This window comes from Pempheris klunzingeri, chromosome 20 (assembly GCF_042242105.1).
Source record: "Pempheris klunzingeri isolate RE-2024b chromosome 20, fPemKlu1.hap1, whole genome shotgun sequence".
NCBI lineage: Eukaryota > Metazoa > Chordata > Actinopteri > Acropomatiformes > Pempheridae > Pempheris > Pempheris klunzingeri.
The window spans coordinates 543,842-561,174 of NC_092031.1; the positions used below are offsets into that span (position 1 = coordinate 543,842).

Below are 17,333 nucleotides of genomic sequence, written 5' to 3' on the forward strand. Positions count from 1 at the left end.
GAGCACTCTACCAGGAAGCACCGACAAAAAGTTGGAGGTCCACACACACACACACACACACACACACACACACACACACACACAGCTGCCTCTTTTCAGTTTGGACACCGAACGGTTAATGTTCCAAGTTTAGAGCCGCAGAAAGTTTAATAAAAATACACCCAGTTTCTGACTTACACATAACAGAAAGTCAGACCCTACGTCAGAGTTACTGAGGTAAGACTTCACTTCCTGTACCTGTGTGAGGTGGTGTCAGGTGTTAGCTGACACCAGACTACATTCACAAAAACTTTTGATTTTTTGATTTTAGCTCACAGGACACAGGAGCTGCTGGTCTGCTGCCTCCATCAGTCAGAGTGTTTGTGTTATTGTGTGACTTTGGTGTTTTAAAGAGTTAGTGTGGATTCAAAATAACGTGTTAAAACACCCAAATCACAACAAACAGAGCAGCAGCTCCTGTGTCCTGTTCTCTAAAATCCCTGTTTTAGTGAATGTAGTCTGGTGTGTGTGCTGTTTGTGGTTAAACCAAAAGGATCTTCCAGGTCTCTCTCTGTAGGGATCCTTTCCATGATGCTGTCACACACTTAGAATAACACTCTGAGCCTGTCAGTGGATCAAACAAGCTCTTTTAGTGGACCTACTGTGATCAGGTGCAGTTGTCCCAAAGGATCACGTTGCAGCCATTGCAGCCCGTTTGGTGTCTGCTGGCTGAGGTGATCTACTGGACCAGTTCTGACTGAGGTGATCTACTGGACCAGTTCCAACACTTTTACTACCTACCAGTCACTCACACACCTGCCACACACACACACTCTCAGTGTACTCACTCTTGACGGTAGCCGTCCTGGTGCAGTTATACAGGATGGCCAGCTCTCCGAACACTTTGCCGGGTCCCATCGTGCACAGCTTCATCCCCTCTTTAGTCACCTCCACCTTCCCCTCTGGGCGACACACACACACACACACACACACACACACACACACACACACACACACACACACACACACACACACACACACACACACACACACACACACACACACACACACACACACACACACACACACACACACACACACACACGAAACAAAAACAGAAATTCAGGAAAATTCAGGAAATTTTAAAACATAAACTCTACAATCTGCTCCGTCAGGTTCAGTCCAGTCGACACATTAACAATCAGCAGTAACGAGCTGAACACAAGTGATGTTTTTACTCTTAAAATGAGAAGAACCGTGTCTGAAATAAGGCGTCATCACCGACTTTGTCCAGGTTACTGTGTGTGTGTGTGTGTGTGTGTGTGTGTGTGTGTGTGTGTGTGTGTTACTGTGTGTTACTGTGTGTGTGTGTTCAGTGTTGTGAATAATAGGAACTAATGTGTTTTATTCTGCTGCTGCAACACTGGAAATATAATAAATCTCTCAGCTGTGCTTTCATTTATTTATTTGAGTGTTGGATCACACACACACACACACACACACACACACACACACACACACACACACACACACACACACAGACACACACAGACACACACACTCAAAGGGAGGGGAAATGACAGGTGGCCAGTGTGTGAGAAGGGAAATGAGGGACTTTACATATCAAAGATTGTCTGCTTTCATTCGTCAGGACACACACACACACACAGTAACACACACACAGTAACACACACACACACACACACACACACACACACACACACACACAGTAACACACACACACACACACACACACACACACACACACACGTGTTTAAATTAAAGAGTTTAAATAAAAAACAGAAAAATATCCTGATATTCACCAGGAAATGGTTCTGTGTCTGTGTGGTAGTTTAGTGTCTCTGTGGTAGTTTAGTGTCTCTGTGGTAGTTTAGTGTCTCTGTGGTAGTTTAGTGTGTCTGTGTGGTAGTTTAGTGTCTCTGTGGTAGTTTAGAGTGTCTGTGTGGTAGTTTAGTGTGTCTGTGTGGTAGTTTAGTGTCTGTGTGGTAGTTTAGTGTCTCTGTGGTAGTTTAGTGTCTCTGTGGTAGTTTAGTGTGTCTGTGTGGTAGTTTAGTGTCTCTGTGGTAGTTTAGTGTCTCTGTGGTAGTTTAGTGTCTCTGTGTGGTAGTTTAGTGTCTCTGTGGTAGTTTAGTGTCTCTGTGTGGTAGTTTAGTGTCTCTGTGGTAGTTTAGTGTCTCTCTGTGGTAGTTTAGTGTCTCTGTGGTAGTTTAGTGTCTCTGTGTGGTAGTTTAGTGTCTCTGTGGTAGTTTAGTGTCTCTGTGGTAGTTTAGTGTCTCTGTGTGGTAGTTTAGTGTCTCTGTGGTAGTTTAGTGTCTCTGTGTGGTAGTTTAGTGTCTTTGTGGTAGTTTAGTGTCTTTGTGGTAGTTTAGTGTGTCTTTGTGGTAGTTTAGTGTCTTTGTGGTAGTTTAGTGTCTCTCTGTGGTAGTTTAGTGTCTCTGTGGTAGTTTAGTGTCTCTGTGTGGTAGTTTAGTGTCTTTGTGGTAGTTTAGTGTCTTTGTGGTAGTTTAGTGTGTCTTTGTGGTAGTTTAGTGTCTTTGTGGTAGTTTAGTGTCTCTCTGTGGTAGTTTAGTGTTGTGGTGGTAAAGTAAAGCCTGGCATGCATAACAGGTAGCTACAGCTAACGCTAGCGTGTATGCTATTTCATTCTCTTCAGAACACACGATCATACACATCTGTACGAACTCCTGACGCTTTCTGGTGGATTCAACAAAAGGAAAAAGAAAATGCTGCCATGCTCTTATTTCTTATATCTGGGTTTCCTGTTTACCTCGACTGTCAGAATAAAAGTCCTGAACAATAAACAGTGTGAAGCAGTCTAGCAGGGGACTCCAACATATTGAAACCTAAACTTTTATTTATTGTGTGTACCCACCGACCCCCCCCGTCCACAAACAGAACCCTGGTATCTCAGATAGTGTGTGTGTGTGTGTGTGTGTCTGTGTGTGTGTCTGTGTGTGTGTGTGTGTGTGTGTGTGTGTGTGTGTGTGTGTGTGTGTGTGTGTGTGTGTCGCTCTGCCTGTTTCTGCTCTCAGCCTCAGCGAGGGTTCATTTGTTCTCCCTCCCCCGTAGCAGCAGTGGGCGGCGGGCTGATGGCTGCTCTGCTCTACAACAGCACTACGACGCTCCAGACGGGCCCACACACACACACACACACACACACACACACACACACACACACACACACACACACACACACACACACACACACACACACACACACACACACACACACACACACACACAGCAGGACGACCTCCTGAGGAATAACCTGATGATGGTTAGGATCCTGTCTGCTGCACTAACGAGGACGTTACAGTCTCATTTTAAAGCTTCAGTGTCTTTGCAGCATGAACACGTTACATGCTGAGTGCAGACCGTCAGGGAAAACACTCCGTTTAGATTTTGCTCCACTTATGACATCATAAGGGGATCTGCTGATCATGTGACCTGGCCCCGCCCCCCCAACTGTCCACCTGTGTTTGTTCCTCGCTGACACCAGCTCACGCTAACACGAGGACGTCGCTCTGTTCCTTTAAAACGGAGAAACATAACGTGTTCACGTGTTTTATTCTGCTGCTGCAACACTGGAAATATAATAAATCTCTCAGCTGTGCTTTCATTTATTTATTTGAGTGTTGGATCACACACACACACACACACACACACACACACACACACACACACAGACACACACACACACACACAGACACACACACACACACACAGACACACACACAGACACACACACAGACACACACACACACAGACACACACACACACAGACACACACAGACACACACACACACAGACACACACACACACAGACACACACAGACACACACACACAAAGGGAGGGGAAATGACAGGTGGCCAGTGTGTGAGAAGGGAAATGAGGGACTTTACATATCAAAGATTGTCTGCTTTCATTCGTCAGGACACACACACACACACAGACACACACACACACAGACACACACACACACAGACACACACACACACACACACACGACCTCCAATATGGCACCTGTAATCCCATTGGTAGTTTAATCTGCAGCAAAGCATCATGGGATAATAGGTCACCCTTTGGTTTGTGGACGCCATTTTGATACCAACCAATCAGAGGACGCTTCTTTATAGACTGATACCGACCAATCAGAGGACGCTTCTTTACAGACTGATACCGACCAATCAGAGGACGCTTCTTTACACAGACTGATACCGACCAATCAGAGGACGCTTCTTTATACAGACTGATACCGACCAATCAGAGGACGCTTCTTTACACAGACTGATACCGACCAATCAGAGGACGCTTCTTTATACAGACTGATACCGACCAATCAGAGGACGCTTCTTTATACAGACTGATACCGACCAATCAGAGGACGCTTCTTTATAGACTGATACCGACCAATCAGAGGACGCTTCTTTATAGACTGATACCGACCAATCAGAGGACGCTTCTTTACACAGACTGATACCGACCAATCAGAGGACGCTTCTTTATAGACTGATACCGACCAATCAGAGGACGCTTCTTTATACAGACTGATACCGACCAATCAGAGGACGCTTCTTTATAGACTGATACCGACCAATCAGAGGACGCTTCTTTATACAGACTGATACCGACCAATCAGAGGACGCTTCTTTATACAGACTGATACCGACCAATCAGAGGACGCTTCTTTATAGACTGATACCGACCAATCAGAGGACGCTTCTTTATACAGACTGATACCGACCAATCAGAGGACGCTTCTTTACACAGACTGATACCGACCAAACAGAGGACGCTTCTTTATAGACTGATACCGACCAATCAGAGGACGCTTCTTTATAGACTGATACCGACCAATCAGAGGACGCTTCTTTATACAGACTGATACTGACCAATCAGAGGACGCTTCTTTATACAGACTGATACCGACCAATCAGAGGACGCTTCTTTATAGACTGATACCGACCAATCAGAGGACGCTTCTTTATAGACTGATACCGACCAATCAGAGGACGCTTCTTTATAGACTGATACCGACCAATCAGAGGACGCTTCTTTACACAGACTGATACCGACCAATCAGAGGACGCTTCTTTATAGACTGATACCGACCAATCAGAGGACGCTTCTTTATAGACTGATACCGACCAATCAGAGGACGCTTCTTTACAGACTGATACCGACCAATCAGAGGACGCTTCTTTATAGACTGATACCGACCAATCAGAGGACGCTTCTTTATAGACTGATACCGACCAATCAGAGGACGCTTCTTTATACAGACTGATACCGACCAATCAGAGGACGCTTCTTTATAGACTGATACCGACCAATCAGAGGACGCTTCTTTATACAGACTGATACCGACCAATCAGAGGACACTTCTTTATAGACTGATACCGACCAATCAGAGGACGCTTCTTTACACAGACTGATACCGACCAATCAGAGGACGCTTCTTTACAGACTGATACCGACCAATCAGAGGACGCTTCTTTACAGACTGATACCGACCAATCAGAGGACGCTTCTTTACACAGACTGATACCGACCAATCAGAGGACGCTTCTTTACAGACTGATACCAACCAATCAGAGGACGCTTCTTTACACAGACTGATACCGACCAATCAGAGGACGCTTCTTTACAGACTGATATCGACCAATCAGAGGACGCTTCTTTACAGACTGATACCGACCAATCAGAGGACGCTTCTTTACACAGACTGATACCGACCAATCAGAGGACGCTTCTTTACAGACTGATACCGACCAATCAGAGGACGCTTCTTTACACAGACTGATACCGACCAATCAGAGGACGCTTCTTTATAGACTGATACCGACCAATCAGAGGACGCTTCTTTATAGACTGATACCGACCAATCAGAGGACGCTTCTTTATAGACTGATACCGACCAATCAGAGGACGCTTCTTTATAGACTGATACCGACCAATCAGAGGACGCTTCTTTATAGACTGATACCGACCAATCAGAGGACGCTTCTTTATAGACTGATACCGACCAATCAGAGGACGCTTCTTTATAGACTGATACCGACCAACAATGTTTGTGTCTATCAGCGTGAGGCGGTCTGACATTTCAGATTAATATTGATGAAGACAGATCCATACGTACGTCAGGAAACAGGAAATGTCAGAGTGATCAGAGGAGCAGCGAGTCAGTCAGTCAGTCAGTCAGTCAGTCAGTCAGTCAGTCAGTCAGTCAGTCAGACAGACAGACAGACAGACAGACAGACAGATCACACTACTCTCAATCTGAGCAGGTTTAAGAGGAAATCTGACAGACTGGTTTAGTTAATCTGAGGGTTCATTCACGTCCTAAACACACGACATCATGCTGCTGCTGAAGTCTCATAGACGTCCTCAAGTGATGTCACTTGAGTCAGTTGAAGACCACAGGTTTTTCAAAATAAAAGACTGTTGGCATTGAGTTACACATGAGTTATTTTGTGGTTTAATTTGGAGGATTATTAGTGTTTTATTTTCCGCAGTTCACTTTAAATAAAGGCTCAAACATCAGCGGACACACGTGGAACAACGAGTGAATATGTTCTTCATACATTCGAAAACGTTCCACATGTTGTGCAGCCGATCGAAGCAGCACATGAAGGCTCATAGTGTGTGAGTGTGTGGGCGAACACACACACACACACACACACACATCAGTACAGTCAGCAGTGTGTGTGAAACAGAAGAATATTACATTTGCTCTCCAACTGAAGAGGCTGAAGTGTTTTCTGTGTAAATAAGCAGACACAGTTCTGACCTGCCCACACCAGACTCCATTCAGAAACCAGTCATTTTACTATTGATTAGCTCATTAGTTTACATCCTGTTGGTGTGAAGTCTGTTAAAAAGATGTTTTCTAGATCAGGAGGACTCGTTCTGTAATACAGCAACAGTCACCTCCAGCTTTTCCTTACCTCCCTCCCTCCCTCCTTCCTTCCTAACTCGTGTCCTTCCTCCTCTTTTAATTCCAAATGATCAAACTGTGAAAACATTTTAAATGCCAAATATGGTCATCTAACAAGTTGCCATGCCAACAGCATCCACAAGAGAGCTGTGTGTGTGTGTGTGTGTGTGTGTGTGTGTGTGTGTGTGTGTGTGTGTGTGTGTGTGTGTGTGTGTGTTTTGCATAATGAGACAAAACTGCTGCATCTGTTTCTTCCTCCAAACACAGAATCACTGAGTGTCATATTTGTAACACACACACACACACACACATATGGACAGACCCCTCCCCCACCAAACACACACACACACACACACACACACTCTTCATCTATCTATCAATCTTCATCCTGGTCTGTTTTTAGGGATCACTTCCTCTTCCTGTGACAGGAGTCGTTATATTTAGCCGCCATCTGCGCCCCCCCCAGTACACACACACACACACACACACACACACACACACACACACACACACACACACACACACACACACACACACACACACACACACACACACACACACACACACACACACACACACACACACACACACACACACACACACACACACCTCTCTGGATGTTGATCCAGTCATCAGAACATGAATCTGCTTCTTTGTTCTCGTTGTCTCTCGTTTCCTTTCTGTTCAGACAGATTTTCTTTCTGTTCTGTTTTTTCTCTCTCGGGTCTAAAAACTGATTTTGTTCTCGTCCAAAGATCCATGTCAACGTCTGCTGCTCATTTTTAATCCTCGCCAGGGTGGTGAGAGGAACCCTCTCGTCCACGTTCATCATTTTTACACGACATTCAGATATTTGTGGGATCACTGGTTCCATACAGGAGCCGCTCGCACGAACATGTTTGCTCTGAAGTTACGTAAACAAGTTATTTTAAAGAATTTCTGGCATTCAGCAATTTTCTGTTTTCATATTTGTACATATTTTAGTGTCTAAATGACACAAAAAGTGTTGGAATTGGTCCCATGTCCTGTTCTCTAAAATCCCTGTTTTAGTGAATGTAGTCTGGTGTGTGTGCTGTTTGTGGTTAAACCAAAAGGATCTTCCAGGTCTCTCTCTGTAGGGATCCTTTCCATGATGCTGTCACACACTTAGAATAACACTCTGAGCCTGTCAGTGGATCAAACAAGCTCTTTTAGTGGACCTACTGTGATCAGGTGCAGTTGTCCCAAAGGATCACGTTGCAGCCATTGCAGCCCGTTTGGTGTCTGCTGGCTGAGGTGATCTACTGGACCAGTTCCAACACTTTTACTACCTACCAGTCACTCACACACCAGGATGAGGACAGAGAGGATCATGGGTAGAAACAGTGAAGTGACCCTTTAGCTCACTGAAATTTTAACTAATAATGATAATAACATTATTCATACAAATCAAAACCACACACACACACACACACACACACACACACACACACACACACACACACACACACACACACACACACACACTCTCAGCAGGTCTTTCGCTCACTTCACCACTACAGAGACTGACCCACTTAGTCTGAGCTCAGGTGTACAAACGCTGTCCGAACCCTGCCTGCCTACACCAGACTCCATTCAAAAACAAGCCGTTTTAATATTCATGTATTCAATCAACTTCAATCCTTTTTGTAAGACATCTGAGGAAAAGATGGTTTTAAAATTGTGACTCTTAACTCTTAAATTCAGCATGAGTACAATCCGCCCGGCAGCTTTTACTTAGATATAAATGTCAGCCGTTGTTTCACACCGCTCGCTGCCTCCCACCGGCACGGAGGACTGGCCATCTGGAGGATTGTGGTGGAGACAAAAAGACGAGAAAGTGTCCTGACTGCTGGCAGGGCTGACGGCGCTCTCTGAGAGGCCTCGTTAACTCCTCATGATTCACCTCTTAACACATCACTCAGACGCCTTCAGGGACCTCTTCTAGCTCGTAAACCCGAACAATGTGAATAAGGAGCTGATTTCACGGCTCAGTTACTAATAAAAACACAAATGTGCTGCAGTGGGAGGATCACGTTCCTGAACCTGCTGCAAACACAGGAAATATTATAGGCATTATCAATATTATGTAGACCATTATTTGAATTATTTTGGCCAATATTCATTAGTTCTTTCATTTTAGCCATTAATTATATTATTTAGGCCATTATTTGTCCTATTTAGGCAATTATTTATATCATGTAGCCATTACTTATATGATCTTAGTCATTATTTATTTATTCTTGGGATTGTTAATATTATTTTATCGACATTATTTACATTCTTATAATTCTTAATAATTGCACTGCATTATTTATTATTTATTATTCATAATATTCACAGTGACACGTAGCTATATGTATCTATACACACTGCTCACTAAAAGTTAGGGATATTCGGCTTTCAGGTTAAGTCTCAGGATGAACCTAAAATACATTCTAACCTTTCCAGGTGAACTTAATGTGACCTTCTCTAAACCTTTGAATGCACATGTCCAACTGTTCAGTGTCTCAGTACTTTCTGCACCAGCTGCTGTTCTCTAACAAGAAGCTTAACAGCAACATTCACAACAGGTTTGATCCATGAATCCACCAATACATTTCCTGCTTCAGTTAGAATTGGTATTTAAACAGTCCTCCTCATCCTGCTGTTCACATTCTGACATCATGAGACCAAGACGACACCTAACAGTTGATCAGCAGCACCTCAACACTGGAGGCTTCAAACAGGAAGTCCTCAGACGGAGGTGTTCACTGAGCTTAGAGGGTCACAGAGTGTCATCAGGAGGTTGGAACAGTGATACAGAGACTGGAAGAGTCACAGAAAGGAGAGGAGTGGACGTCCTTTGGCCACATCCCAATTTATTGAGACACTGAACATGTTTGTTGTGGTTTACCTACCACTGTTGGTAGATTTTCTTTCAATAAACTGTTTAAGATGAAGAAAAGGTCGACCGCAGCTCCGGGAAACGTCCTCACACTTGTCTCTCTTTCAGATCGAAATGTCACAAAGCTCCGAGCCTCAAAGTCCGACAACGGCCAGCAGAGAGGAAGACAGGATCTCTCTGATTGGTCGGTATCACAGTCTGAGTAAAGAAGTGTCGGAGTTATATCGCTCTTCAAAGCAACCAGACTACATTCACTAAAACAGGGATTTTAGAGAACAGGACACAGGAGCTGCTGCCTCCATCAGTCAGTGTGTCTGTGTCATTGTGTGACTTTGGTGTTTTAAAGTGTTAATTCAGATTCAGCACAATAAGTGTGTAGCACACAACAACACACACACACTGACTGATGGAGGCAGCAGCTCCTGTGTCCTGTTCTCTAAAATCCCTGTTTTAGTGAATTTAGTCTGGTGTGTGTGCTGTTTGTGGTTAAACCAAAAGGATCTTCCAGGTCTCTCTCTGTAGGGATCCTTTCCATGATGCTGTCACACACTTAGAATAACACTCTGAGCCTGTCAGTGGATCAAACAAGCTCTTTTAGTGGACCTACTGTGATCAGGTGCAGTTGTTCCTGTAAGTGGTCATGTGACAGGTCATGTGATGAGTGCTCCTCACCTTCCATCACGTACACCAGAGAGCCAACGTCGCCCTCTTCGATGATGCAAGCGTCTTTCCCATAATCCACTGGGTACATGCAGTCCACGATCTCCTGGATCTGAGACAGCTCCAGGTTCTTCATGAAGTCATTATCCAAGATGGCGTCCTTTATGAGCTCCTTCGACCTGAGGGGAGGAGGGGGGGGGTACAGCAGGAACAAGAAGATGTTATTAGAACAGCTGAATGGTGTTCTGCCTTTTTAGGACCAGGATGAGGGCCCTAGAAGGTTTACTGGTCCCAGTGAGACAGGTGGTTTTACTGGTCCCAGTGAGACAGGTGGTTTTACTGGTCCCAGTGAGACAGGTGGTTTTACTGGTCCCAGTGAGACAGGTGGTTTTACTGGTGACATAGAAACACACACAGTCAAGTTTCCACCACTTCAGCGGATATTACTCTGGAGTTTTACCGGAACAATAACCATAACCACTACCTGCCTAAACCTAACCTGACCTTAACCTGCCTAAACCTAACCTGACCTTAACCTGCCTATAACCTGACCTTAATCCAAGTCTTCACTCTAAAATGTGATGGTTTACAGTATTGGGACCTGCATTTTGTCCATGAAAGGAAGGTGAGACCCCACAACGTCAGTAACACACACACACACACACACACACACACACACACACACACAGTCATTTAATGGTTCACCTGAGGGCTAAAACAGATATGAAGTCATATAGCAACACAACACGACTGTGTGTGTGTGTGTGTGTGTGTGTGTGTGTGTGTGTGTGTGTGTGTGTGTGTGTAGTTTATTACTGTCTGACGCTCCTGAATGAGCACTAAACAAACTCCAGCTGCTCTCTGGTTCCCAGCCTGAAGTGATCTACTGGACCAGTTCCAACACCAGGATGTGGACAGAGAGGCCCCAGGTTCTGTCTGTCTGTCTGTCTGTCTGTCTGTCTGTCTGTCTGTCTGTCTGTCTGTCTGTCTCTACTACACTATCAGAACTAACTACTACCACTACTAAACTACCAGAACTAACTACTACCACTGCTAAACTACCAGAACTACTACCTCTACTAAACTATCAGAACTAACTACTACCACTACTAAACTACCAGAACTAACCACTACCTCTACTAAACTACCAGAACTAACTACTACCACTGCTAAACTACCAGAACTACTACCTCTACTAAACTACCAGAACTAACCACTACCTCTACTAAACTATCAGAACTAACTACTACCACTGCTAAACTACCAGAACTACTACCTCTACTAAACTACCAGAACTAACCACTACCTCTACTAAACTATCAGAACTAACTACTACCTCTACTAAACTACCAGAACTAACCACTACCTCTACTAAACTATCAGAACTAACTACTACCACTGCTAAACTACCAGAACTAACTACTACCACTGCTAAACTACCAGAACTACTACCACTACTAAACTACCAGAACTAACTACTACCACTGCTAAACTACCAGAACTACTACCACCACTAAGCTACCAGAACTAACTACTACCACTGCTAAACTACCAGAACTACTACCTCTACTAAACTATCAGAACTAACTACTACCACTACTAAACTACCAGAACCAACTACTACCTCTGTTAAACTACTGAGAAACACCAGAACTAACTACCGTAGGTACAAACACCCTCAGCACCAGTAAATCTCCTAAATACAAGAAGAAGCATCATAAACTTCAAGTAGAAAATACTGAAGAAGCAGAAATGTGTCACTACAGCAGAAGTAGTAGAAACATGCTTGGTACCAGGAAAACAAGTCACTGGTACCAGGACATGTCACTGGTACCAGGATAACACCTCACTGGTACCAGGACATGTCGCTGGTACCAGGAAAACATGTCGCTGGTACCAGGACATGTCGCTGGTACCAGGATAACACGTCACTGGTACCGCTGATGACGATGACGATGATGATGATGATGATGTGAAGAGTGACTGAGGACTTCCTCACTTTCAAAATAAGAGCCCTCAGAGTGGAGTCTCGGCTGATGATCAATGAAGTCGTCTGCTGTGACGGTCTGAGCGCTGATGAAGTGGGGGGGCGGCCTCAGCCTCCACACACTGTTCATGTTCTAAAATAACACACACACACTGACAGGGTTTCATTTACCATCCCACCACTTCTCACTGTCAGCGTGTGTGTGTGTGTGTGACTGTGTGTGTGTGTGTGTGTGTGTGTGTGTGTGTGACTGTGTGTGTGTGTGTGTGTGACTGTGTGTGTGTGTGTGGGAGGAGCACGTGGTCGCTGCCTCGGACAGACAGACAAACACATGATATTATACTTGTGCTCGTACACATGAAGCTGCTCCGGTGATTCAGAGATGCTGTCGACACAAACAGCTGCTGCACATCTGTAAACTACAGGTACAAACATGAGACACGTCCCTCAGAGCAGCTCCTCCACCGGGCCTTCAGCTCCTCCACCGGGCCTTCAGCTCCACCACCGGGCCTTCAGCTCCACCACCGGGCCTTCAGCTCCACCACCGGGCCTTCAGCTCCACCACCACCAGGCCTTCAGCTCCTCCACCGGGCCTTCAGCTCCACCACCAGGCCTTCAGCTCCACCACCACCAGGCCTTCAGCTCCTCCACCGGGCCTTCAGCTCCACCACCGGGCCTTCAGCTCCACCACCGGGCCTTCAGCTCCTCCACCGGGCCTTCAGCTCCACCACCGGGCCTTCAGCTCCACCACCGGGCCTTCAGCTCCTCCACCGGGCCTTCAGCTCCACCACCGGGCCTTCAGCTCCTCCACCGGGCCTTCAGCTCCTCCACCGGGCCTTCAGCTCCACCACCGGGCCTTCAGCTCCTCCACCGGGCCTTCAGCTCCACCACCGGGCCTTCAGCTCCTCCACCGGGCCTTCAGCTCCTCCACCACCGGGCCTTCAGCTCCTCCACCGGGCCTTCAGCTCCTCCACCACCGGGCCTTCAGCTCCACCACCAGGCCTTCAGCTCCACCACTAGGCCTTCAGCTCCACCACCACCAGGCCTTCAGCTCCTCCACCACCAGGCCTTCAGCTCCACCACTAGGCCTTCAGCTCCACCACCACTAGGCCTTCAGCTCCACCACCAGGCCTTCAGCTCCACCACCAGGCCTTCAGCTCCACCACTAGGCCTTCAGCTCCACCACCACCAGGCCTTCAGCTCCACCACCACCAGGCCTTCAGCTCCACCACCACTAGGCCTTCAGCTCCACCACCAGGCCTTCAGCTCCACCACCACTAGGCCTTCAGCTCCACCACCACCAGGCCTTCAGCTCCACCACCACTAGGCCTTCAGCTCCACCACCGGGCCTTCAGCTCCACCACCACTAGGCCTTCAGCTCCACCACCACCAGGCCTTCAGCTCCACCACTAGGCCTTCAGCTCCACCACCACTAGGCCTTCAGCTCCACCACCACCAGGCCTTCAGCTCCACCACCAGGCCTTCAGCTCCACCACCACTAGGCCTTCAGCTCCACCACCGGGCCTTCAGCTCCACCACCACTAGGCCTTCCGCTCCACCACCACCAGGCCTTCAGCTCCACCACCACTAGGCCTTCAGCTCCACCACCACTAGGCCTTCAGCTCCACCACCACCAGGCCTTCAGCTCCACCACTAGGCCTTCAGCTCCACCACCACTAGGCCTTCAGCTCCACCACCACCAGGCCTTCAGCTCCACCACCACTAGGCCTTCAGCTCCACCACCACTAGGCCTTCAGCTCCACCACCACTAGGCCTTCAGCTCCACCACCACCAGGCCTTCAGCTCCACCACCGGGCCTTCAGCTCCACCACTAGGCCTTCAGCTCCACCACTAGGCCTTCAGCTCCACCACCACCAGGCCTTCAGCTCCACCATAGACACAGCTTTGATGGAAGTTAATGCTGAGTTTGTCCAAACTGTGACTGAATGACCACGGTGGGATCACAGCACACAGAACGTGGTCCCCAAACCATAACAGAGTAAACGATTTAAATTTATCCTCAAGTAATAAAAACACAAAGGTGGTAAAAAATGAAGTCAAAATGGTTCTAATACTCCTCCAGTGATCCATTTGATCCAGACAGGATCACAGCAGCAGTGTCGTCGCAACACACCAGACTTCATTCACAAAAACAGTGATTTTACATGGGACTTGTTGGCCTGCTGCTGCCTCGCTCAGTTAGTTTGTTATGTGTTGTTATGTTATTGTGTGACTTTGGTGTTTTCAATGATCACTTCAGATCCAAACTAAACCTTTTACTGAAACAAACTGACAATCAGGTAGGCAGAATCAAAGCAGCAGCAGAGCAGCAGCTCCCGTGTCCTGTTCTCTAAAACCCCTGTTTTAGTGAATGTAGTCTGGTGTGTGTGCTGTTTGTGGTTAAACCAAAAGGATCTTCCAGGTCTCTCTCTGTAGGGATCCTTTCCATGATGCTGTCACACACTTAGAATAACACTCTGAGCCTGTCATTGGCTAAAAAGCACCTGAAAGCTGTGAGCAGCACACACTGATATGTGAAAACCTGGACAGATAAAACCAAGCGTCTGACAGGAGAGAAGAGAGGAAACTCCACATTAACATGTAAATATTCACTCATGGAGGATTTACACGGTTTCCTTCTCGCCCACCTGTGCAGCGAGGACTCGTGGGGGTGATTTGGTTCGCGTTTGAACGTTTTAATGGTGCCGGAGGCCTGCAGGAGGTCGTTTCATCAGACTTTCAGTGCAGCAGACGGCCGAGTTCAAACACCACCGACAACAGACGGACTTGTGAGCAGCGTCTGGTGGTCCAGGACCAGCTCACATCCACACAGGCAGAGAGACGGGAGGAGGACGAGGAGGAGGAGGAGGACGGGGAGGAGGAGGAGGACGAGGACGAGCAGGAGAAGAAGAGGAGGAAAATAAGGAAGAAGAAGAAGAAAAGGATGAGGAAGAAGAAGAGGAAGAGTGGATTTCTTCAAGAGACTTTAACACCCGCTATGGTTTCTTACTGTTTTTCTGAATCTGAATCTGAATATAACTTTATTGACAAAGTTCCTCCGCCCACTGTGAAGCTGCTGGAAATACAACAGAAGAAGAAGACGTAACCCCCCCACACACACACATGGGACCAACATGCACACCAGGAATAAATGTACCCCACCCAGAGAGAGACAATCAGAAGAAGTGGCTCCTACATCCCTACAGAGAGAGACCTGGAAGATCCTTTTGGTTTAACCACAAACAGCACACACACCAGACTACATTCACTAAAACAGGGATTTTAGAGAACAGGACACAGGAGCTGCTGCTCTGCTGCTGCCTCCATCAGTCAGTGTGTTTGTGTTGTTGTAAGACTTTGGTGTTTTAAAGGTTAGTGTGGATCCAACACAACATCTGTGTAACACACAATAACAGCAGCAGCAGACCAGCAGCTCTGTGTTCTGTGAGCTAAAATCCCTGTTTTAGTCAAAGGAGTCTGGTGTCTTGGTTTTAGTTACTAACCAGCTAGCTCCTCCAACGTGATCATCAATGTAGCAGGACAGCAGAGACGTCTGAGTTCACCAAAGATTCAAGGCTCAGGCTTTTTGTTCTTGAGCTGATTTCGGAGCAGTCTGACAGCGTTCAGTACTGAACCATGGTCTGGGAGAAGAATGGATTCTGATTGGCTAGCTAGAATCTTGCTAGCATAACGTTAGCTTTGTGGCTAAGAGCTGAGCCAAAGGGATCTGTGAGCTGATACTGCTGCCACGTATCTGTGGATCCACCATCATTTACGTTTCCATTTCTAAAAACCTAATGGGACGGTAGTGATTGTTCCAGGTATTAGTCAGACCCTCGGGTGTCTAGAACCAGGAAGTGCTCTGTCTCCACGGCAGTTATTGATCCCTGATCAGGCTACTGTCTTTAAGACCTTTAGTTAGTAAATGTGAATCTAAGTGATCTTAAGACTATCTAAGGACCCTGTGAGGGTCAGCTGAGGACCGGGGGCCGGACCCTGTGCGTGAGGAGGACTTACTCTGGACTCTTGGGGTAGAAGGGCAGGGTGACGTGGCTCAGGTCGCTGATGTCGCAGGCGGTCGGCTCGGCGGAGATGGCCTGCCGTTTGCTGCGGTGCTGGTCCGGCTGCAGGACGAGGCTCTGCCGCTGGGCCTGGACCTGCTGGGCGGTGGCGGGCCGGAGAACCGACCGGTACTTGTCCAGCTCGTTCTGCAGCCGCTGGATCAGCTCGTCCTTCTGGTCCAGCTCCAGCTCCAGCTCGTCGATCAGGGTGTCTCGCTGCCGCAGCTCCTCGATCTTCTCCTGCAGGGCGTACTGCAGGTCCCGCAGGGTGCCCATCGGTTCTCTGACGGATCCCCGAGGAGTTCTCAGGGTTCCTCTGCGGCCCCCAGATTTCCTCTGGGTCTTAAGTGTCCCTGAAGGGTGCGTTAACGTACTTAACTGAGTTTTCTTTGGGTCAGGGTTCCTCAGGGTTTCTTAGTGGCCCCATGATATCCTCTTGTTTCTAGGGGGTCTCAAGGATCCTGCCAGAGTTCCTCAGGGTTCCACTAGAACCAATAGCATTCCTCAGAGCTTCCAAAAAAATGTCAAGAATCCTTGGGTTTCTTATGGGGTCCCCTATCGTCATTTAAAGTCTTCAGATATACCTCCAGTACCCTAGATTTCACCAGGGTCCTTTAAGGTTCTTTAAGCATCCAGAGGAGCCATCAAAGATCCCCAAAGAGTTTTCAGAACATGTGGTCTGGAGTTCCTTCAGAGGTCTAGAGGTACTTTTTACTTCCACCTTCATGTTCATGTTACTCAGCGTCAGCCAGAGCTTCCTTTAGGATCCTGACTCCTTAAAA

The 17,333-nt window shown here is 47.0% G+C and overlaps 1 protein-coding gene across 1 annotated transcript in view; it reads right to left on the reverse strand.

Annotated features, from left to right (window-relative positions):
* The window catches only part of LOC139219461 (cGMP-dependent protein kinase 1-like), a 40,909-nt gene extending 24,082 nt beyond the window's left edge, over positions 1-16,827 (reverse strand). The window contains exons 1-3 of the mRNA XM_070851316.1: positions 16,508-16,827; positions 10,516-10,682; positions 828-941 (exon numbers count right to left, since the gene is read on the reverse strand). Of these exons, the coding sequence (XP_070707417.1) occupies positions 828-941; positions 10,516-10,682; positions 16,508-16,827 (601 nt within the window). The remainder of the gene's footprint in view (positions 1-827; positions 942-10,515; positions 10,683-16,507) is intronic.
* Positions 16,828-17,333: the final 506 nt, after the last annotated feature.